At 49.6% G+C, this 24,243-nt stretch overlaps 1 protein-coding gene across 1 annotated transcript in view; it reads right to left on the bottom strand.

The window, feature by feature from the left end:
- The window catches only part of EXT2 (exostosin glycosyltransferase 2), a 145,164-nt gene that overhangs the window by 109,512 nt on the left and 11,409 nt on the right, over positions 1-24,243 (bottom strand). Inside the window, exons 2-6 of the mRNA XM_040980143.1 lie at positions 22,970-23,535; positions 21,655-21,744; positions 16,098-16,214; positions 7,750-7,945; positions 4,960-5,099 (exon numbers count right to left, since the gene is read on the bottom strand). Of these exons, the coding sequence (XP_040836077.1) occupies positions 4,960-5,099; positions 7,750-7,945; positions 16,098-16,214; positions 21,655-21,744; positions 22,970-23,505 (1,079 nt within the window). The 5' untranslated portion in view covers positions 23,506-23,535. The remainder of the gene's footprint in view (positions 1-4,959; positions 5,100-7,749; positions 7,946-16,097; positions 16,215-21,654; positions 21,745-22,969; positions 23,536-24,243) is intronic.

Raw genomic sequence — 24,243 nt, 5'->3', positions numbered from 1 at the left:
TTTTCCCTCCTTTCCTCATGGGCATGCTCTGCAAAGGAGTTTGTCCACCAGCTGCACTCTCACACCTCATCCACAACTCCACTAGACTTTTGTTCTGGCTCTGTGTCACTGGTGGGATCTGTCCACATCAGGACTGTTACCAGTCATTTGAATATACTGCACCTCTAGCCTTTTACATAAGGGCCTCTGCATGTAAAATTTTGTCTCCCTACGTAAGCTTCATTAAATAAGTAGCTTCTCTCCCTCAGCTATCTACTCAAATATATTGGCATATACTTAAGGAAGTCCTGGTTTCACAAACAAATCAAAAAGGAAAGGAAGGGGATAACTGGGCCATAAAAATGCCTGTGGAAAAACTGTTCCCAACAGAGGGACTAACTAGTGAAGAGGCTGCCATGGCTAGGACAGAGAAATGAGAGAGAAAACAACAGGAGATAAGGGGATGTGGAGTGGAGAAAGGCATCCAGCACAGCAGGAGCCCTGGGAAGACCTGCCTTCCTCTAGAACGGAAAGTACCGGGAGGTTCTGGGCAAAGGTGTGGCAAGATCTGACTGTGTTCCCACAGGCTCAGTCCAACTCAAGTATTAGACAAAACTACAAGAAAAACACCAGTGAGAGCCAGGCATGTCAGTTTGGGGAGCAGCTGGGAATTGGCTTGGTAGGGAGCTTGGTGAACTACCCTAGTAGGCCATAGATCTGGCTGGTGAGCATGAGAGCCAGAACTTGGGGTAAGCCAGGCCAGGCTGGGCTGCTGGCATATGTGTGAACTAGGTCTGAGGGCAGGCTGAGCTGGGTCAGAACACAGCACACACTGGCATGAGCAAGAGCAAGTCAGGCTGATTGGATCATAATACCCACCAATTCACATGAAGACATGGGGTAGGCCAGGCTGGGCTAGGCTGCTATACCAAGGATGGCTGGGACTGGGGGCAAGCCAAGCTGAGCAGGCTGTAGCACCTGCTGGTGAATGGTTATACTGGGGCCCATCTCAGACTGGGCCACGGCACCCGCTGGCACACACAAGACCCATCTAAGAGCAGGCCTGGTGAAGGAACATCTAGGACTTCTCTGCTAGGCCACTATTTCCACTGGTGAGTGTGAAAACTGCGACTGGGAGTGGGCCAGTGTAGGCAAGACTTTAGCATTCATCAGCTAGCATGCGAGCTGGGTCTGGGGCAGACTAGGCTGGGCTAAGCTGTTGCAGCTGCTGGCAACTGCCAGGACTAAGTGAATCATGTCAGGCTGGACCACAATATCTCCTGGCAAGCACAAGATTGGAGGCTGGGAGTGGGCGTGAGAAAGAAACTGTGGGCACTCCCTAGCTGAGGATGCAGTTTTTACTGGTGAGCATGACAGACAGGGCTGGTGGCAGGCCAGGCTGGTCAAGGCAGGAGCACCCAGCAGCACATGTATGGGCTGAGTCTGGGGCAAGTCAGGTTGAGCTAAGCTGCAGTATCCTGGGGTATGTGTGAGAGCTGAATAGGATGCAGGACAGACTGGGTTAGGCCCACAGAACATACTAGTACATACAAAAACCAGGGCTGGGCACTGGCCTGGTGGGGATTATCGGGCATTGCCCTGACTAATCCACAGTACCTGTTGGTGTGTGTGAAGACTGGGCCTGTGATGGTTGGGCTGGCCTAGGCTGTTGCACCCACCAATTTGCATGAGAGGATGGGGCTGGGGGTGGAGCTGACCAAGCAGCTGCATCCACTGTGCACTGACTGATGCAGGAAATGACCTTGCACTGGCTAGTGCACACAAGAGTCAAGTCTGAGGTCACCCCAGGCGAGGTTTCTTGGGGCAATCTTTAGCTAGTGAGTTAGACTCAAACCCAGGCCCCACAAAAAAATCACAATATATGTGGTCCAACCTTGGAGTACATGCATTGGGACTAGGTTTCCTTAGTTGCTGGTAACTGTGTGGTGGGCAGCTTGCTCAAATCCACACAACCAGCTCATTTAGGCCAGTATACGATGTGGTGTTCCTTGTCAGAGAATGCACAGCAGAACAAGTTGGACCCCTCTCCTGGCCAAGCTTTGCAGCATGTTCCTGAGTTTGTGGATGCACTAAAGTGAAATTGGCCAACCAAGAGACTTTGGAAAGATTTTTCTTAATTCTGGTGAAACTCAACAAAATCGCAGAACTATCAAACCATTCAAGTAACAGCTTTGGAACACTCTGTCCCACACCGGGGTCTCTAAGGCATTATCATAGGACTGCCCCCCTTCCTCAGGTGCTGATGTAGTTTGACAGCAAGGAGTGGCCCTTCTACCACAATGGATACAGGAGCAAAAAAGGAAAACTGAAACATTTGTCCCACCCACCTTCTTCCATGCCTTGGCCACCGTAGGCCCACATGGGCATGCATCCCTCGCAACTATGTTATCGGCATTAAAATAAAATTAACAAATAATATCTGTGAAAATAAATAAGGGATTCCTGTTACACCAATGGGAAAACCAAGGCTTAAAACAGGTTAAATGAAGAGGCGATGGCTCAACTAGTTAATCCTCTGCCTGCAAGCAGCAGCATTCCATATGGCACTGATTTGTGTACCAGAGGCCCTAATTCCCATCCAGCTTCCTGCTTATGGCCTGAGAAAGCAGTGCAGAATGGCCCAAGTCCTCGGATTCCTGCACCCATATAGGACACCTAGAAGAGGCTCCGAGCTCTTGGCTTTGGATCAACTCAGCTCTAACCATGGCAGCTGCTCGTGGAGTGAACCAGCAGATGGAAGATTTTTCTGTCCCCTTTTCTCTGTAAATCTGTCTTTCCAATAACAATAAATAAATCTTTTAAAAATCTTTTTAAAAATCAGGAATTAAAAAAAAAGTAAAAAGCCAGGTTAAATGATTTGCCATAATCACAAAGCTGGCCAGAACCAAAGCCTTCTGACCCCTCGTCCAGGGCCCTTCTGTAACTCTCCCCACATCTGCAACTATGCAAGCGGCTCTGGACGCTCACCAAGACAGCCTTGCAGGCTCAGCCTGAGTCATCGTTTCTGTGCAGCCCTTGCCAATCCCCCACCAACAGGGTCACATGGCTCCCACTCGCTCCTCCAGCTGCCCATCAAGCTAGGCCCATGTCTTAGCCCAGTGCCAGGCATTTGCTGGGTTGCTTATCTATCATCCAGCATTAAACCATGAACCTTGGTCATCTCTGTAATTCTGGGCCTGGAAATTACAAATGTTTTCATCAGTGGGTAAATGCTGGAGATGGCTCAGGACTGCTCCAAGGTGTAGAGAACACCTGTTTCTGCTCCTGCCCTGTAAGCCGAGCAAGGCTCCCTGGCCCCTTCTGGCTTCCATGGTACCCTGTGTATATAACTGCTATGTGTCTACCACAAAATGTTACAGTGGCTGGCTTGTCCTCCCCCACTAGATTCTAGCCTGCTCCGAAACAAACTCTGTTTTTTTTTTAAAGATTTATTTTTATTATTTTTTTATTGGAAAGGCAGATATACAGAGAGGAGAGACAGAGAGGAAGATCTTCCGTCCGATGATTCACTCCCCAAGTGAGTGCAACGGGTCGATACTATGCCGATCCGAAGCCAGGAGCCTCTTCCGGGTCTCCCACGCGGGTGCAGGTTCCCAAAGCTTTGGGCCGTCCTTGACTGCTTTCCCAGGCCACAGGCAGGGAGCTGGAAGGGAAGCGGGGCTGCCGGGATTAGAACCGGCGCCCATATGGGATCCCGGGCGTGCAAGGCGAGGACCTTTAACCACTTGCGCCACCGCGCCGGGCCCGCAAACTCTGTTTTTCACAACAGGCTTTCCAACAAATATCAGTGAATAAATGAATGAATCTGTGTTATTTAAATTGCACACATACTTGGGATAATCCAATTTGGATTGAAAAACCAAAGATTTTGAGAGGGGAGAAAGTAATTTATAACTAGAGTAAGACAGAGGAGTTCGTTTCCAGTAAACCTTTGATGTCCAAAAGTATTGAGGCAAGGAAGGCACTTGAGGATGTGGGGCTAGTTTGCCCACAATGGCACTACTAGCCATAATCACGCAGACTCAACTCCTTGTTCATCTGAACACTGGAAAGAGTTCTAAGCTTCTGCCTGTGTAGAGAGGTGCTCTACCCCTAGCAGGTGCATTATGCCAATCTGACAGAGGCTCCCAGAGCAAACCAACTCAATCGTGGGCTACAAACCAGTTACTGGTTTGTTGGATCTGACAAGCTCAAATCCCTAGGGATAAGGCCAAGCAGTCCTTCCTGAGGCACTTCAGGTGAGCCCACCCTGCAGTCACAGCAGTCATCACGACTCTAGGTCAGGGGTTACTAACTTTTCTCCAAGGGCAAGACAGACAGCATCTCAGGCCTCATAAGCTAGAGAGTCCCCGCAACTGCCCAACTGTGCCAAAAAAACACAATGGCACAAATGAAGTGGTGTGGCTTTGTTTCAGCAAGACTTGACTTGGCAAAAACAGCCAGCTGGCGCACACGGTCCCCCGGGGGCCTTAGCTTGTGAACTAACTCTCTTGGGGGGAAAACGCAGTGCAAACAGTCTCAACGAGTACAGGCTGTGTCTCACAGTCAAAATGCCTGGGACTGCAAAGGTTTCAGATTTCAGGGACTTTTGGTTTTCTGTATGTTTAAATATTTGTATTTACAATGAAGATATCTCAGAGATGGGGCCCAGAAAGTCTAAAGTCGAAATTTATTTCTGTCACACACGTAAGTACCTGAAGACAGCATACCAGGGGTATTGTTAGAGCGCCTGCATTTTGACTGACCACCACAGGAGTTTAGCTGTTGAACTTCCCACTTGGGGCACCGTGTCAGACTCAAAGAGTTCCCCAATTTTTGGAGCATTTCTGAAGCTGCATTTTCAGGGAGGAATGCGCAAATCGCAGCTCTCAGACCTAGCTCTAGGCGCCAATGACCTATGGGACTTTTTATTTCTAAGACGTGTGGAGCCACTCAAGTTGACTAGCAGGGAATGCCCACCTCTTCCAGTCGAGGACTTCGGAGAAAGGCAGGATGTAGGAGTCCGCAATGATCACGGGGATGCAGCCAGCCTGCAACACGTCACTCAGTGCCGCCTGGCCCAGCCGAGCTCCACGGAGGACCACACAGAAAGTGGCTTCCTGCAGGAATACAAAGACAGGTGAGGGTAACCAATCAGTTTTACTGATCTACTCTGATTCCTGCAGACCACGGGGTTCCCCAAAGGGTTAAAACTAAGCAATACTGGGGCATCTTAGCCAAAAGAGGGGCGGGTGTTTGGCCTAGCAGCTGAGACACTGGTTAAGACACCCATATGCCACACTGGAGACACTCGCGTTCCAGGTTGGAGTACCTCAGTTTGAGTCTCAGCTCCAGCTCCTGTGCCCAGCTTCCTGCTAATGCAAACGCTGGGAGGGAGCAGGGGTGACTCAGACAGTAGGTCCCCACCACCAACATGGCAGACCTGGACTGGCTTCCCAAGGTCTGCCTTCACCCTCAGTGGCTGTTGGAGAGCGAAGTAACATACCACAACACACACTGTCTGTCTTTAAATTAAAAAAAAGAAGGAAACAAAACAAAACAAAAACAAAAACAGTTCCAACATGCTGAACTTCAGAAGTTTAACTGGCAGTAACATTCCACATTTCGGTGTTCAATGTTCTATCAACACCTCACATCGCACATGGTGAGAAAGCCTGAAGCCAATGTCAAGTTTTCCTCTGGATGCTAACCAATAGACCTTCCCACAGACTGTCTTCCCTTAGCCATGGGTGCTGTGCTCACACCAAGGCACATGTGCAGGCCCCAAGTGTAGAACTTAACATCTGCTATCTTGAAATTTAGCTATTTGTCTGGGACATGCTACAGGACCCTCTAAACCAGGACAGGGAACCATTGTCCTGCAAGGGCCCATTGGCTATTTACAGCATCTTAGGTTATACAGAATGATGACTTAAAAATGAGCTAAAGATGCAGTGCAATTCCAGCCCTGCCAATAGTGGCCTTGGCAGAGCCAGATTAAATGATTTTACAGGTCTTCATGGCCCCCAAGCCTGACTTCCACACCCATCCTTCTAAAGGGAAAATACCAAGCCTCTCTTTACCTTTCCCCTCCTCAGGCCACTTAGCAATGTGATCTGCATACAGGACTTCATGACTGTGGTGCCTTTCAAAAGTCAGTAAGGCAGGTTTGTTCTACTTACAAACAACCAATCTCAAAAAAGGACCAACTTGAAAACTTTTTCTTATTTTTCCTTCAGGCATGCCACCCACCTAACAGGGAATATTTGGGAAAATGAGAGCTGTGTTAGGAGTGCAAATAGTTCTCTTGGGCAAACCTAAGGAAAGACTCTGATCATATGCCATTGTGTTTCTCCCTGTTTCAGCCTCCTGGGAGGCAAGAAAGAAAAAACAACAAAAAAAGGTTAACACACACACACATATAATCTAATTTTTACAGCCAGAGAAAAGCGAGGTTCAGACAAGCTGTGGAGGAGCTTGAATTGCCAACCCTATCTGGGTGGGGGAGAAGGAAGCGGCGGCAGCAGAGGGGGAGAGCCCGTCACGGCGCCCGCAGGAGCAGGTGCAAGCAGCAGCCACATGTGGGCACGCATGCTGATCAACGCCATTTTTCCTGTCTAGACAAGGGTTACTATAAATACCCCTGTTCCCATCACCACTGTTATCAGTCAGACATTCCAGAGGCAGATGCAGCACTTGAGAGAAAGTATTTTAACCATCTCAGTATGGGCTAGCTCTCTGGAGATCGAAAAACAAAAACAAAAATAAGAAACCACACCAGCTCCTTGGTGTTTCTCCTAGAACCTGCCTGTGCTTAAAATACTTAGGGAACAAAGCTTAAGAGTCTCCTTTCCTGGGCCCAGCGTGATAGCATAGTGGCTAAAGTCCTCGCCTTACATGTGCCAGGATCCCATATGGGCACCGGCTCTAATCCTGGCTGCTCCACTTCCCATCCAGCTCCCTACTTGTGTCCTGGGAAAGCAGTCAAAGACGGCCCAAAGCCTTGGGACCCTGCACTTGTGTGTGGGAGACCTGGAACAGCTCCTGGCTCCTGGCTTTGGACTGGCTCAGCTCCAGCCATTGCAGTCACTGGGGAGTGAATCATCAGACGGAAGATCTTCCTCTCTGTCTCTCCTCCTCTCTGTATATCTGCCTTTTCAATAAAAATAAATAAATCTTTAAAAGAAAAAGTCTCCTTTCCTGTCCCCGCCCCCCGGAATGTCAAACACCCTGCGTATGAAACACCCCTGAAGGCGCTGACTTACTCTCAGTCAGGGCGGTGGGGCGCTGCCAGCCTATGACCTCATTCCGGGGCTGGCATTCCTGCTCCTGGTGACATATGCTAAGGGTGGCAAAAACTCCAAAACCAAAGCAACAGGATGGCCACACAGGCCCTTCCACTCCCAAGGAAACATGATGGTGGCTCTGGGGTTGGCATGCTGGGAGCTGCTAGGTGTCACCTTAAAGAACTAAGTTTCTCTGGACCTCCTGATGGACAGAAGGGGTAAAAGCAAAAATACATGTGTCTCCTCTGTCTATATGTTGTTGTTGCTGTTGTGAATCTACTGGAGTGCTTAGAGGACAATGTTTGAAAGGAGCATGAACACGACATGCCACACACACAAGCACTGACAGTTGGCAGACACCAAAAAGGGCAAGGCAACCTCTTCTCCCCACCAGATAACTCCTTGTTGGGGTCAGCTTGACTCCCTGGAGATGGCCTCTACTGACCCTCACCTGCAACCCCTGGAGGTAGTCGATGCTACGCACCTGCAGCACCTGGGGGTAGTCGAAGACCTCGTGCTTGTGGCAGCGCTTCCGGAAGGAAAGGATGTCCTCTGAAAGGTTGGTGCACTTGTTCAGCAGCAGCACCGATTCGCCGTGCTGGGCCTGCAGGGCCTGCAGGTCGTCTCTGAACTCGGGGTGGATGGCCATCTGAGAGGACAGGAGGAAGTACCGCCGTGGGCTGCAGGAGAGAAGCAGGGCACTAGGAAATGGCAGCTGGTGTGGGCATCAAGGAAAGGCAAACTTGGACATTAGACTTAGAGCAATGGACATTTTCTTGCTAAGTTTGACACCTACTGATTTGTTTCTTGGGAAGGAAGAGGGCCTTTAGGGGACAGAGTATACAGTATGAGACCAAATATATGTTGTGTGCTATAAAAATTAAAGCATAGTCTCTTCACATGGCAAAATATTATGTAGTCACAAACATTTTATCTGGGAAAATATTGTGATAAAAATGTTTAGAATATGCCAAATTTAGAAAGCACACATACGCACGCGCGTGTGTGTATGGGTGCACAGGAAGAGAGAAAGTGATCCATTCTTGGAATGAATATGAGACCATCCAGGCCACACCTTCAGGTGGGCGGCACCAACACTGCCACCTGATTAAGAGACCACCGATGGAGGGAACATCTTACCTGTAGGTTCCCCGCCCAACAAGGAGGGGTCAGGGGGTGCTTAAAATCCCAAGACCCTTCCTCAAACCTTTGGTGTCTCTCCCTCAGAGGCCCCCCACCTCCTGGCTTCCTTTCCACAGGTGCTTCCCCTTCCCTCTCCCTTCCCTGCTCACCTGGTCCCTTCCCAAATAAACTTTTCTGTCAGCAACAGATTCCCGGCTTTTTATTTCTATACTAAGCTGAGGAAAGAATCCACCGGGCATTTCTGGTAACAAATATAAAATACTATTTTTATTATTCTATCAATTTGACAGGTAGGGAGAGAGGAAGAGAGAAAGATCCCAACCGCAGTTTTACTCTCGAATGCCCACCATGGCTGGGGGGTAGGCTGTGTTTGGTGCCAGAAGCTGGGATGCAATCCAGGTGTGCCACGCAGGTGGCCAGAACCCAGGGACATAAGCCAGCACCTGTGCTTCTCAAGGTGAGGAGCCAGAGTTAGACTTGAACCCAGGTACTTCCAGGTGGGATGATGCAGCTTAATCACACCACTAAACGTCTGCTCCAGCACGCGATGCTCACATATACGTGAAAAGGAAGTGAGAGTGGGCTGCAGCCTTCATCTGGGTAAGAAGGAAGCTTGAAAGGCAAGCTGTCAAGTAGCATTGCCACCCTACGGAGGAGCCACAGAAACGGTCCCCACCCTCAAGGCCATGTGACCTGGGAACTGAAAATAAGAACTGTAAAACAGTTTCTTCACCAAGGCAAGGAGCTAGCCTTAACATCTGGCTGCCAAGGATGCTTCAAAGAAAGGAGCCTGAAGAGGCTAAGTGCTGAGGAGCTAGCCACCAGAGATAAACATGTTAGCACAAAGTTAGAGAGCCTGAATCTGAGGGCAGATTTTGGGGAGAACTGTGGGCAATCACCCCAACCCCCGCCCTGCTGCCTGAAGGGCATGGCTTAATCCTAACCTTCCCCTTGGCCTGAGGCCCAGCCTTCAGGCCTACACATGGTGTGTGGTCTCCAACATGGCTAGAAGGTCAAGGGGAGTACACCTGAACATGACCTCTGACATCACTGGAAAATCTAGGGAGACAGACCTGTCATACAGCCAATTACAGTGTCTTTGGTGGGTGTGGGGTCTGCCAGAAGACTCCCTCCTGCCCTCCCCTTCCTTACCCTTTAAAACCTGTAACTTGTGCATAATAAAGTAGACATTCCTCACCAGCTTGTCTCTGGTGGTACTTTCAGCCAAAGGCCCCTACCTCCCCCTGCGCCCCACCCCGCACCCCGTCTGCCTCACCCTGGGTAACCTTGGGGCCTGCTGGCACGACTAAACCCCCGAGAGAGAACAGATAGCAAGCAATGCCCTACTGGAAGGAGAGGCGCTCGCAAGATGGAGAGGGGGCACTGAGAGAGAGAGGGCACAGAGCACAGTGGCTAGGCAGGGGAAGGAGCCAGCAAACCAGCACCCAAGAACAGACCAGGCACCCAGCAGGTTCCCAGAAGAAATCAGACCCTCTGCCTGAGGAGCTGAACTCAATTACAGCCAGCTCAAGCTGCTACGGCAGCTGCTACAGGCCAGGGCAAGGTCGGTGCCACATTTCTCAAAGGCAATGACACCAGGCACAGCGAGCCTGGAAACTAAGATAGTTTGCAAGCTTCCCTCCCTCCCTGTGCTTTAGGGAGAAAAGGAGGGAAGGGGTTACTTCTTCTTCATTTCTTAGACTTACTTGGAAGCTCTGGTCCAAAGGAGACTTGACTTTACCCACACAGAATAATTACTCTATTTGGGCAGCTCATCTGCTGCTGCTCTGAGTTGAGCTGTAGGCGGAAGGCCCAGAAAGCAATGACAGAAGAGGCTGCACCTGTTTCACGCGCCAGATCAGCTCCACAAACTCTGGAAAACAGCAACACACGGCCCAGCCAGGCTGCTCTTATCAATCTTCGCCATCATGTCTTCCAGCAACTTTTTTTTTTTAAGATTTATTATTTTTATTGGAAAGTCAGATATACAGAGAGGATGACAGAGAGGAAGATCTTCTGTCTGATGAGTTACTCCCCAAGTGGCCACAATGGCCAGAGCTGCACCAATCTGAAGCCAGGAGCTTCTTTCTAGGTCCCCTACATGCAGGTACAGGGTCCCAAGACTTTGGGCCATCATCTGCTGCTTTCCTAGGCCACATAAGCAGGGAGCTGGATGGGAAGCAGGGCCACCATGATTAGAACCTGCACCCATATGGGATCCCAGCGTGTGCAAGAAGAGGACTTCAGTGGTTAGGCTACAGTTCTGCGCCCCCAGCGACTTGTTTATTCAGCTGTACTAAGTGCCAAAGGGTATTCCCCCCATCACAGTTAGGACAGAATGAAAACGGCAGATTCCCTGCAGCATCTGGGTCCAATGGCAGTTGGCCATATGAGGCCATCTGTATTTCAACTGGTTAGAATGAAATGAAATGAGAAATTCCATCCCTCAGCCACACTGGCCTTATTTCTGGGCTCAATACCACCAGTGCTAGCAGTGTTAAGTGCAGACCATGTCCTCCCGACTGCCCTGGGTGGAAGCTGAGATCCAGGCACAAGAGGAAGTAGAGAAAGAAAGATACAGGGGAGTAACCATCACCTCTACAGGAGGTTGCTTTTCCCTAATCAGTTTCCTTTGAAATTACAATTTCTCCCAATGTGTCAAACAGCTAGGACCAAAAGTATTCCTTCCAGACTCTGAAGCTGACTCCAGGACACCCAGCCCTGAGCCTCAGTCATTTCTGTGAAAGCGATCACTTTCAGAGGGAATGCATAGTGATGGCAAGGTCACAGTCGCAGAGGCAACACCATCTCCATGGAAATTATTTCTCTACTTGAACTTGTCAAGCAAGAGAAAGATTCAGTGTCAAAACCACAAGCAGGCGGGGATCCCAGCCGAAACAAGGACTGCTATCAGAAGGGGAAGAAGCCCTTAGTGAGGGAGCAGGTGAACCGTCACTCTGCAGCAGGGAAGTTTTCATTGAAAAGTTATGGTGAGAAATCACGCATCACATTCAAGCTAAATAATCCCTGAAGGTTCTTCCAACCAGTAAAGCCTGATTCTCTGATGTCACGGGGCACTGGAACCTGCTAGGTATTCTAGGAGTCTTTCCAGCTAAGTAATTCAAGTGAAAGAACAAAGCAAGCGCTCTGTGGGTGTCCAGAACAAGAGCAGATATGCGGGCACTCAAGAAGGGTGGAGCAAGTGTCTACACAGCAGGGCTCCCAGGAGAACAGAGGGCATGTCTGCAGTGGTGGGTGTGAGGGAAGAGATGACACACATGGACTGGTGAAACTGAGGGGCAGCCCTTCTGTTACAGGAGGAGCAGGGAAGTGGCCAGGCCAGGGCATCAAAGCTCTTGCAGGAAGAGGAAGGCTCCCACGCTGGGAGTGGGGGTATGCAGCAGCCATGGCACTCCTGCCTCTGATGCCAGAAGCCAGTGAGGTTAGGATGAGGTCTTGGCAGCCCAGAATAGAGTGAGAGCTGGGGCCAGCCAACAAGGGTGTCCAAGTTATAAGGAAGATGGTGATGATGGCAGTATAATCCCAGGGTGGGAACCTAAGAAGAGAGAGGAGATATCAGTGCAGGGGTGGAGCGGGCAGAGTCAGGTGGGTGTGAGGAGGGCCTGGACATGGTGCCAGAGCAGTGGTGCCAACACAAGTTTGATAACAGGAGCGGGTTGACCAAACGCATGAAGATACTGAGACTAACAGAGGCCAGATTGCTCACAGAGACAGGAGTGACAAATATGGAAAAACACCAGAAGGCCCCTGCGGTGTGCAGCGGCCTTGGAGAAACCGATACGAATGCACGGTTTTCAATACACGTAGACGCGCAGCGATGTCTATTTACGCAGATGCAGAAGTAAATCCAGACCTGAACGTGTGGTCAAAGAAATGTCAAGGAAACTCTTGAGTAAAGAAAGGCTCTGGGGGTTAGATTTCACTGTTAAGAAACAGAGTTCTGTTTCAGAGACTCAGTTACCAGGATAACAGGGTCCTTCTCCACCGTGAATCCAAGTCCAACACCAACGTGCAGACGCCAGCAAGGGTCTGCAGGGCGCCACCCACCCCCGCCCTCTGCTCCCCACCCCCAGTTAGCAGGCTGGCTCACCCACGGGAGCATGCCCACATCTGTTCTAAGCAAACTATGGTGGACTGTTTTTTCCTTTGACAACCTTAAAATGACCAGCCCTTGACTTTGAGCGCTTCCTCCCAGTAAAACTGTGCTGAGAAATCTGCAGTCTCCCTCTACAGAACGCTAGTAAACTCCCAGCTTAGTTCTCCGTAAGAGGAAAAAGACAGGAATTCCAGCTGAGGCCAGCCCAGCTGTGAGAAGAAGCTATCAATAGCCAAGCTCAGCTTCCCAAATTCCCCGAGGGAGATTTCAAATCAAAATAAAAACAAGGCTCTCTGGGGTTGCCCTTGAGAGATGTGGGAATTCCCTTATAAAGCAACTCTCACTGGGAGCAGCACTGGAGGTGGCCCTGGGCTCCTGCCCTGAAAGAGAGAGAGTTCAAAGCTTACCTGATTGGGGGTAGGGGATGTCAGGAAGGGAGAGGTCTCCTAAGTCAGCCCACGATGCATGGTCCAGCTGCACACTGGCAGGGAAACGGAGTAGTCATGCACCAAAGACCAGGGGAGGGAGAACTCAGACTGGATGCTCTTACCCCAGTCACTGGGGCTGCATGATCTTACAGACAGGGAAACCTGAACTTATGTCATGAAAGAGCTTCTGTTTCGTTGTGTCTGACAACTTAGGGTAAATTAACTAGCAACGTGCCCCCAACCAAGCAGATTGTTCACAACTGATTCTCACAACTCCTTCACTTTGCTTTCACCAGATCTTTCCAGGATGTTCTTCCTTGCGCTAAATCTGAAAGAAACCGAGAGTCCTAAGTAACCCAAGAGGGCTGGTTTAGAGAGCAGAGATTAGACCAGTCCCTGTAGAGACTGTGTCCACAGGAAGCCCAGGGGCAGACAGCACCTCCTCGTGGCCACTCTCCACCCGGTCCCGGGATTCTCAACTTGGCACTGCTGACTTATACACCTGAATTCCTCACTGTCAGGGACTACCCAGCCAGAAACGAGTTAACCGAGCTAGCTGGACTGCTGTCCTTTGGAAGGCCTGCTTGGGAGAGTGGCCTCCAGCCAGCCCTGGAGAACTTGAACTTGGGAAGGCTTTCTACCATCCCAGGACAGGAAAGAGTGGCTCACTGTGTTCCAACTGTTCAACCTGATGTGACCACCCCACGCTTTGCTTCTGGGAGTCTGGAGTTCTGCTCCAAGTGTGTGCCAGGCAGTCACAGACAATGCCATCAGCTCCCCGGAAAGGCCCCAGGCCCGGAGGCTGTGACGCCCTGGGAGGACATCTCACAGCTGTCACAATTTGTTGCTGAGGAAATGAAGCATGCCCTGGGTGACTGCGCAGTAAGAAACCACCTGGCAACCAACTGGCGCCTGGCTTCCCTGGGTCTCACCCCACGGGTCTATTCCCTTTTCTGTCGCTGTTTTGTATGCACCTGCTGTGATAAATCACAGCTATGAGTACAGTTCCACGCTGAGTTCTCCAAGGTCTCCTGGCAGATCACGAAGGCTGAGACTGGTCCTGGGGACGCTCTCCCGTGCACTCTCTTGCCCTGGCCATCCGAAACGGCTAGGGTGAGCACTTGGCCCACTAGCCAGAGCGCCCACTTCCTGTAGCCCAGTGCTCCCATTTGAGTCCCAGCTCTACACAAGACCCCAGTTTCCTGCCACCCACCCTGGGAGGCAGCAGGTGATGGCTCACACGGTTGGGTTCCTGCCCAATCAAGTTCCTGGTTTTGTCCTCGCCTGGCTCTGGGCACAGATGGCATTTAGGGTGTGGGTTAACGGATGGAAGATCTGACTCCTTCTCCTTCCAATAAGCAAAACGAATCTAGAAACAAATTTTAAAAATCGGTACATGGCCAAGATCTCCTAGAGACAAATTCACTCCTCTCTTCCCACCAAGATCCACCAGGCTGGCCAAGCCTTGGTCCAAACAGGCTTTCCCTAAAGGTTCAAACCGACCTGAACTGAATTTAAAATTTCCAAAACTCTCGGAGGAAAAAAAAAAAGAAAAATGGCAAAAAAAAAAAAAATTCTTTAGCACACATTTAAATGCTCACAGAAGCAGTAAACTCTTCTCCCTACTGAGCATAATTTTTTGCATCTCATGCAAACACTTCAACTGCCCCAAAAGGTACCAGTTGGGCTCACCCATTTCACCCTCCCTTAACTTATGGAAACAGAACCTAAAAACAAGGCCTGAACTACTTTTTTTTTTAAGTCTAAGGATTTTCTATGAGAATCACACAACATGAAAATCTAAGAAAAAAATTTAGTATAGGCCCATTTTTGCTCCTATTTCATCATAAATATTACTACTGCTAAAAACAAAATCAGTATCTGCTAGGATTGGATGCACCCACCAAAATTCATGCTCAAATATATTTCCCATTTTATAGGAAGAAGAGAATAGCAACCTAATCCAACTGTGGTCTTTGCCGGTGGAACCCAGGAGAAGTCATGAAGACTAACGCGACCTTAGGAGGAAGGGCCCCCCGTTAACAGGACTGAGCTTCCTGAGACACTCGGCAGAGCCCCCACAGCAAGGAGGACCTCACCAGACCTGGCTTCCCAGCCCGCAGAGCCTAGAGCTGAATGACCATGCTTCCTTGGGAATCGTTCTGTCTATGGTATTAACTGACAGTAACAGAAAACAGACTAAGACTATGTCCAACTTCATAGTGAGTAAGAAGAGAGGAAGACTTAAAATGGATCATAGAAAGCTAGGATAAGTAAAATGCCAAGAGTGGAATCTTGGGAGCAGTACACACGATGTTCACTGCAAGATTTTTCAAAACTTGGTTGTTTGGATTTATTTTGAACTGATGGAAATGTTCAGTAATTAGTAGTATTGATAATTGCACAACTTTGTAAGATACTAAATAAGCACTGATTGTACACTTTAAGAATGGTTTTTGTGGTATATTAGTGGATCACAATAAATAATAAATATAAGTCAACCCTAGGAGTGCTCTAAAGGCACAAACTCCAGGAAGATGAGCTAAACAACAGGTTCACTGACCACTTGCTGGAGGGTGGAAGGAAAAAAGAATCTCACTGGGCTTTATCCGTGATCTGAATTACAGAACTTGTAGACGAATGGCTAAAAGATGCTTCACAAGTTGGTCTCAGCCACAAGACAGAAAACACAGTGGAGACACTGAGAAGTCTGCGCTTTATCGTAAGGGTGCTATGAAGTCAGGGGTCCGACTAGAGGCAGGAAGGGAAACAGGAAGCCCTCTCGGCGGTCCAGGGCAGAGAGGACAGCAGCCTGATCTGAGGTAGCTGCAGAGACAGGAAGCAGGCTGACCTGAGGAATGTTCTGGATGCAGAGCCACCGAGACATATCGTCTTCATGCAGAAAGTGGAGGAGAGGAAGGAGTGAAAGGTTGCCAGGTAGATTCCCAGCTTGGAAAACTTGAGAGAGAGAGGGCACTGGGAATGTCCTAAGACAGAGTAACAAGCCAGCAGGCTTGGCTGGGACAGATGGCAGACCCAAGGACCCCAGCCTGCCACTGACGTTCTCTCACTGCCACAACAGGCATAACACAAGCCTCACGGTGGCTTGCAGGTTCAGGAAGAGCCGCAGCCAGCCATGCTTACCCGGGGCCTTTGTCGGGCAGATCCACCTCGGCCGACAGCGGACTGTAGACCGGAATGCTGACGTCGTAGCCCTGTCTGTAGGTCCATGTGGAAAAGCCACCGCCGGCCAGCAGGGCCCTGAAAGAAAAGGACTGTTTCAAACAATAAACCAAAAAGAGGTTCTTCACTCTGACACATTCTGCAGAAAACAGACGGGAATGACCCAGTTGAATATGCCTGCTGGCTAACGTTCGTGGCACGCTCCCCCACTCCCTACACTCGGGGTGTCCTATCCCAGAACCACAGGTCTTGCAGGGTTCCACTCTGTCTGGGCTCACTTTCCATTGTGTAAAAGACCCCTTGCTCCAAGGTCACCCTCTGTAAATTGTAGATGCTACTCACCTGCACCTCCTCACAAAGCCACACTTAATCCTGAGCCCAGTTACCGGGACAGGAACCAACACAGGCCTGCTTGGGAAGGCTGGCACGGGCAGTCATTTCCCACCTACCCGCTGGCCCTTGAGGGGAGAGCAACTATGGAAAGCAGCAGTGGCCAGAAGGCCCCACAGCCCACAAGACATGTGGCCCGCTGGTCCTCTGATCCCCGCCCAGAGCTGCTGGTCAGGGGGTCCTCCACCTGCAGGAGCTTTTCTCCTCCCTAACTAGAGAGCAGGAACAGCGCTGCTCTCACTGGACCTGGCAGGTCCCACCATTACACTCCACCAGAGAAAAGGGGCAGGTGTGTACCACCCCGACTTTCCATGCTTCTGCCCCTGAGCCCTCAGAATCACTTCGTAGGGTGGGGTTGCACCAGTTGCAGGCACTGCACAGTCAGAGCCAAGATGTCAGAACCAAGAAATCACATTTTCTGTAATGCTGATTGCTACCAATCCTTTCCTCGTCCTGATGACAACCTGCATTCCCTTCGAACATGACCGGTTTAGGTTCAAAGACTTTTAGGCTATCCCTGGAAATCCTACACTGCTTGTTTTTGCTTAGTGAAACCAAGCACTGGTGAGTGAGGTGACGTGGTGGCTTCGATTCTCTCCAGCTGCCAGTCTGCTCTGCAGAGTGTAATGGTGATCCTCAGTACCAACATACGGTCTTGTTTTTCCTGATTAGCATGCAGCTCTGAACTTGGGCAGGCTCCACAAGCATGATGGCAAGCAGACCGTACTGGGGCCCGTGGCTCAGCAGACATGGCTCCAGTAGACAGGCATCCAGGCAGCCCAGAGCAGCCAGAGTCACGGGGGATTAGGCTGTTGTATCACAGACCCAGAAAAGGGGGAGAGCATGTATGAAGAAAAGGGACCCCGGTGTCCTCCATGCCGGCAGATACTGTCCTTCCATCCCTGTAGCCCCAACCTGCACATCAGTCTGGGGAGTCAGAGGGAAAGACCAATGACAGAAGAACATACAACTTAGAGCCACTAGACACGTGCCATCTCAGAAACGACAACTGGTCAACCTGGCCTCACCAGCACCAACCCTCACTAGAATTCTGCTCCATTCCCTGCATCCAGCCAAGGCTGCCCTATCCACAGAATACAGGAAACAATCTGAACGCCACTCACTTTATAGAACACACTTTACGTGGACTGAAAGGTAAATTTTTCTTTTTTTTATCTCCAGTTTTTTTGCAAACCACTTTTTTTTTTTTATTGATTACATTGCATTATGTGGCACAGTTTTATAGGTACTGGGATTCTCCCCACCCCTCCCCAAACTCTCCCCCCATGGTGGGTTCCTCCACCTTGCTGCATAACCACAGTTCAAGTTCAGCTGAGAATCTTTCATTGCAAGCATACACCAAGCATAAAGTCCAGCATCTTATTGTCCAGATAAGTTCAATGGTTTCTTGGGGAGACCATCTCTGGTCTGAAGGTAAAGCAAGCAGAGTATCATTCTGATCAATTAAAAGCCCCGACATAGCATCAGTAACAATTTGTAACGTTATGGAATTAATTGACATGGTATTGAGTAACCAATATGTTAAAAAAAAAAATGCAAGTTCTTAACTACATCCTGTGACTACTTCATTGACATTTCAATTTTAGTTTATATACAACCGGGTTCTATACACCTTAAAATGGCTATAGATTACTATTCAGCTGTCTCGTGTCTATTTTAATTTTAGTATTTAGCAGTTTATAGCATTGAAGCATGATTTTGCTGAACCTGGCTGTTTTCGGGTAGTCTAACTCTATAACTCTAACAAGACATGTGTCAACAATTTAGGTGAACAGTTTTAGGAGGAGTGTGCAGAGAAATCTTCAATACCCTAGTGAGGAGTAACTAATCTTTGTGTCCCACCTAGTGAGGTATAAGTGAATCCACGCTGACCGTTTTCTGCCTGTTTCTAAGCTTTCCCTGTTGTTCTCTGTCTATCTGTTCCAGATTTTTTGGTAAACCACTTTTTTTTTAAACAAACTTATTTATTTTCATTGGAAAGTCATATATACAGAGAGGAGGAGAGACAGAGAGGAAGATCTTCCATCCATTGATTCACTGCTCAAGTGGATGCAATGGCCAGAGCTGAGCCAGTCTGAAGTCAGGAGCCAGGAGCTTCCTCTGGGTCTCCCACGTGAATGCAGGGTCCCAAGGCTTTGGGCTATCCTCAATTGCTTTACTAGGCCACAGGCAGGGAGCTGGATGGGAAGTAGTGCAGCTGGGGTTAGATCCAGCACCCATATGGGATCCCAGCACATGCAAGGCAAGGATGTTAGCCACTAAGCTATCATGCCGGGCCCCGAAAGGTGAAATTTCTGAGCATGTTCCGTTTTCCCTTTATGTGGCCCCAAGCTTAGGATCCATTCCAAAGCTACAGGAGACTGCATAGAAAACCTGGAGCTAAAAAAGTATTAGTGCAGGGCCCAACGTGGTGGCTCAATTGGCCAATCCTCCTCTTGTGAACACTAGAATCCCATATGGGCATCACTTCAAGTCTTGGCTGCTCTACTTCCCATCCAGCTCCTTGCCTGTGGACTGGGAAAGCAGTCGAGGATGGCTCCTTGGGACCCTGCACCCACGTGGGAGACCTGAAAGAAGTTCCTGGCTTCAGATAGGCTTAGCTCCAGCCACTGCAGCCATTTAAGGAGTGAACCAGTGGATGGAAAATCTTTCTCTTTTTCTCTCGTCTGTGAAATCTGCCTTTCCAATAAAAAAAAAAGAATAAATATTAAAAAAAAAAAGTATTAGTGTGACAAGCCAACTGTTGTCCTGGCAGAGCTCTCCAGCACGTTGAGCCAGGCCCTCTGACCCGGGGGTCTCGGTCACTGCCGGCCTTCCCCGTCCCTGCCCTGGCCCAACTCCGGCCCTCTACACGTATTCCCCTAGCTCTTCTGCTTGTTACACAGGTACTTCCAAAAGTTCATGGAAAAGGAAATGAACAGGTAAGCTTACTTTACTGCCAGAAATTTTGAAATCCATGTATTTTTTTTCATAACATTATGCTTTCCATGAATTTTTTTTTCAGATCCCAAGGATGCATGGATTTCAAATTTTTTGATTTTCTGCCCACTTTTTTGAAGCACTCCGCCAGTCGGCTGCACTTGATGGGGCTGAACACAGAGCTTTGCATTTTCTCTCCATATATTTACAAACTGTTCAAAGGAAACCCTTTTGTCTGTGTAGGTAGAAGATTTGATAAACCTAAAGATAAACAAAGTAGCGGATGCCATGAAAAGGGAACACAGAAGCCTGGGGAGCAGCAGTGTTTCGGAGTCCTGGGAGTTCCTGGATTGGGGAATATACAAAGGGACGTTGCCAGTTCCACATCCCTGACCCAGTCAGTCACATGGCTGCTGCAACATTCTGGAATTCAAATTTTCAGGTTCGGTCACTGAGTGGACACTTCCCTCGGTCTAGCCCTGTGCATTTCCTGAAGCAAAATAATTCTCCAGTTACTACTCCCCACCTTTTGATTCATCCGTTCTCAAGACGGACTCATCTAGCCCACCGGTGACAGTCAGCCCCGGCTACAAACTATTCTATATTTGTGGTTCTTGCCTCCTCTGAAGTTAAGAGCAAGGACCAAGGATATGAAAAATGAAGGATCCAATCTACTGTTCCTTGTCCCACTGAGAAGGCCTCTGGGACTCACAGGGAAGTGTCTTGCGTGGGAAGACGGAGCGGGACCATGGCGTTGATGTTATGCTCTAGACTGCCCGTAATCATGGGAAAAACCACGACCCCGAGCCCAGAGGCACCAGCAAGCACACAAACTTTCTCTTGCCTGCTTGATACCTTCCTGCAGCAAAATAAAATCGTGTCAGACACATGTGCTTGCTTAAAAAAAAAAAAAAAAAAAAAAAAAAAGGTATCCCGCTCCACCACACATGCAGCTATCAAACTGCCAACATAAAGTGAAATGTTCCCTAGCAGAACAGCCCTTTTGCCAAGAAGCACAAGAGGCGAGGATGCTGCCTCACCCACGGTTCCTGTCCTCCGTCTGTTTTCATGAAATCAGTTTCCTTCCCCCTGAACAACCAGACGCACAGCGCCACGCACTCCCCACGCACTCCCCATCCTGGCGTGGGAGCCCCATGCTGGAGCAAGCCCCCTTGCGCTGGCGGCTGGCTTCTGCCGCCTCCGCGTGGCGGGGCTGCCCCCTATCGTCCACAGGGGTTTCTGTACCAAAGCCGAGGGTCACTCTTTGCAGTGAGAGTTGTTATTTCCAGACAGAAACTCAAAATTGGCTCGAGATCATTGCTTAGAGCCAAGAAGATGTCGATCTAATCTTCTGGGGGAAAGCAGTCCTGAATACAGATTTCCATAAACGGCCCCTTAGCTTCTGACAGCTGCTAACCTCTCTCAGTAACAATGGTTCCAAGAGTTAAGTGTCAACTTAAATGAGACCAAGGATAAATGAGCTCACAGGTAAGCTCCTAAGCCTTAAATACTAACCAGGCCACTTACAGGGCCCAAACCTCCCCCTTCCCTCCAGGCCTGGACCCACGCACTGAGAAGAATGTCTTACTCAGCCCCACATTCCAGAGCTCTCCATGAGCTTCAGGCCACAGGGGTTGAGTTGAGCACAACGGGCAGATGTCCAGGGCAAAGGAACATAGATGCCTGTTTGGGAGACTCTACAGGGGAGGGAAAGAAAACAAGAGTGAGGAAGGTGAGGGGGCAGGAGTGAGATGGGACTGCCATGGCAGAGAGCACAGGCCAGCAGGGCACGCCGTCCCTGGCCCTAAGTCATGGGCTTCAGGCCTTTCTGCCACACGTCCACAGCCTCTTCCCTCCCCAACCCACAGGGCTACTTTTAGCAAGGGAGCCCAAAGGCAGAGGGAACCGACATAAGCCCATCACAAACATGGCCTCTGACACCCAGAACCCAAGCTTAGAAAACAGATTTTTTGTTTGTTTGTTTTATAGAGACTGCGCAAAGGCACTCACTGTAGCCAGTTTCCTCCAACACACTCGAGCAGGTCTCAACTGATGCGGGTCTTATGGAAATACCTGTGCCGTTCTACTCCCAGGGTCGTGTGTCCCTCTTGGTTTAGAGGGGCTGCATCTATCTGCTCCATGGAGACCACGCACCACCTCCCCAGCCCCAGGACACAGACGCACTCACCTGTCCCTGGGCACGTCCAAGGCAGTGTTGTAATCTGGGGGACCTCCAGGCAGCATGTTGAATAACAGGTGATTGGTGCCTCGGTCCCACCTGTAAGGAAACGAAGCCCGTGGGAGAAGCCACGTGTGAGCAGAGTCCATGACCAGACAGGAAACAGCCAAGACCCCTGCCAGCACCTGATAGGGGCACTGAGCCATAGCACCCAGCACCGACAGGGGCACTGAGCCATAGCACCCAGCACATCCCCTAGTCCCTGCAGTGGATCGGGCATGAGACTGTCTCCTTGGCAGAGAAAGAGATGGGCGTGTTCCCAAACCTGTCTGCTATGACATGGCTCCTTAGAGTTCTGAAAGCTGCGTCAGTGCTTGCCGATTGGTTACAGAGTTGACAATAAGCAAACACACAAGGCAAGGCTGGCTACATACACTATGGAATATCCACAGTGGAGCACTATAGAACCCTGAAAATTTAAATTAAAAAGGCTGGTAAATACAAAATGGGGAAAAAAAAAGAACCCTGAAAACTATGATTAAGAAAACATTAAATATTTGGAAATATATTCCTGCTCCATTAAGAAGGGGGAAAAAAGCCAAAAAGAACGTACTGTGTGATTTCATTCTTAAGAAAAAAAGTTTATCCATGCATATGTACAAAAACATATTTTTAATAGAAAAATGATTGAAGAGTGATGTCACAACAGTTAACGATGGGGGCAGGCATCCAGCCTAACAGTTAAGACGTCTGCATTTCATGGTAATCTCACGGTATGGTGCCTCCGTTTGGCTCCCCACTCGGGCTCCCAATCCCAGCTTCCTGCTAATGCAGACCCTGGGAGGCAGCACTAATGGCACAAGAAATAGGTTTCCTGTCGCCTATGGGGGGGGAGGGCAGGACTGCGCTCCTGAATGCTAATCCCTGCTGCTGCTGGCATTGGGGATGTGGATCCGCAGCCAAAGGCCCTTCCTCTCAAATGAGGAAAATCAATTCTTCACGATGGTATTCCTTAAGCGCAGGGCTATGGAATTCCTCCTTGGGCTAACCTATATTTACAGACGGCTTGCAGTGCACGGCTGTTATGTAAGTGATGGAGGGGCATGCTTACGCGCCACAGGAAAACTAGGGGAAGCGGAGCCGTCTTAAGTGTGTAATCTGCCCCTACGCAGGTGCTGGAGTTGGGGGACTGCTCTGCATGGCCCGTCGGGAAGTCGGCAGCATCTCGACGCTGGCTCACAGGGGACAGAGAACATGTTCCTCTCTCTCCTTCCCTTGGCTGCCGTAAGGACCCCTGGGGCTCTGGCGTGCACCCGTTAGCGACCTGGACAGCTGGGCCAACGCCTGCGCCGTCTCCTTGATGCGGAGCGGGGTCTGGTTCAGCACGTCGATGGAGGGCACGAAGAGGCAGGCACGGCTGATGTCGTCGGTGTAGTAGTCGCTGTCCGAGATGGCGGTGAGCAGCTCGTTGTACTCGCGGGAGATGGTGTGGCTGACCGCGATGCCGAGGTCATCCACGTACTTCTTCAGAGAGTAGATGTACACCTTGATCTTGTTCTTGGGGTTGAAGCCACAGCGGTAGACGTCAAAGCACGTGTGCATTCTGCAACTGAGGTCGCCCCGCTCCGGGATGGGGCTGTCAGCCGGCAGCCTGACCACCGGCACGTCCCGGACACTGCGCTTCCCTACGCTCCCGTCGCTGGAGGACTCGATGGAGTGTGGCCAGAACTGGAACACGCCCGTAAAGAGGAGACCCAGGAGGACGATGGAGAAGAGGGTGATGTAGTAGATGCGATGCTTGGTCTTCATCCTCGGGATGAGGGCAGGACCCCGGATGCTGTACTTGACTGACGCACACATAATGACACACACGGCCTCGTCCCTGCACGCCTGGTCACCAGGAGGACAGGAAAGGGAGAAGTCAGTGAGGGAGGGCTGCAAATGACATTCTAGAAGGGCTAGTTCAACTTTTAATAAGCCTGTATCTTTCCCTTAAGTTGGTTTGATGGAAAAAAAAAAGTGAACACTGGGATATTTGATTCTTTCAATGAATACATCCAACTATGTACAATGAAATCCTATAGCAAAGTATAACATTAATTGTAGAAATATGTCATATAGAAATGTAGTCTAAAAATATAACTATACAGCATAAGCTGGTAAACTTGGGGGGTGCTGAGAACTGGGGTGCTGACCAAGGAAACAAACTCAAAAGTGGAATAGCTAAAGATAGTTACTTCATTTTACTTGGAAATACTTGCCTGACATGAAATGATACAAAATGATACAAAATGCTTCTTGATAATTCTAACATATGTTTTCATTTACTTATTTATTCCAATCAGTAGTAAGCATCCGCCTTGGAAAAAAGGACGAAAGCAAAACCTCCTCTTAGCATTCTAGTAAGGGAAGACTAAATAATGAAATGCACAACACAAAATCACCACTAGGGGGCAAGCATTTGGCCAGAAAGTTAGAAGCCACACTGGTTCACCTGGTGGGTTCCATGTCCCCTCTGGCTTCCTGCTAACACAGACCCTAGAAGGCAAACTGCTGGGTTCCAGCCACCCGCACGGGGGACCTGGGAGGAGTCTGTAG

The sequence above is a fragment of the Ochotona curzoniae genome, unplaced genomic scaffold (assembly GCF_017591425.1).
Source record: "Ochotona curzoniae isolate NIBS_2020 unplaced genomic scaffold, NIBS_Ocur_1.0 contig_3432, whole genome shotgun sequence".
Taxonomy (NCBI): Eukaryota; Metazoa; Chordata; class Mammalia; order Lagomorpha; family Ochotonidae; genus Ochotona; species Ochotona curzoniae.
The sequence above is the reverse complement of the archived record's forward strand: the minus strand, read 5'-3'. Positions and strand labels throughout refer to the sequence as shown.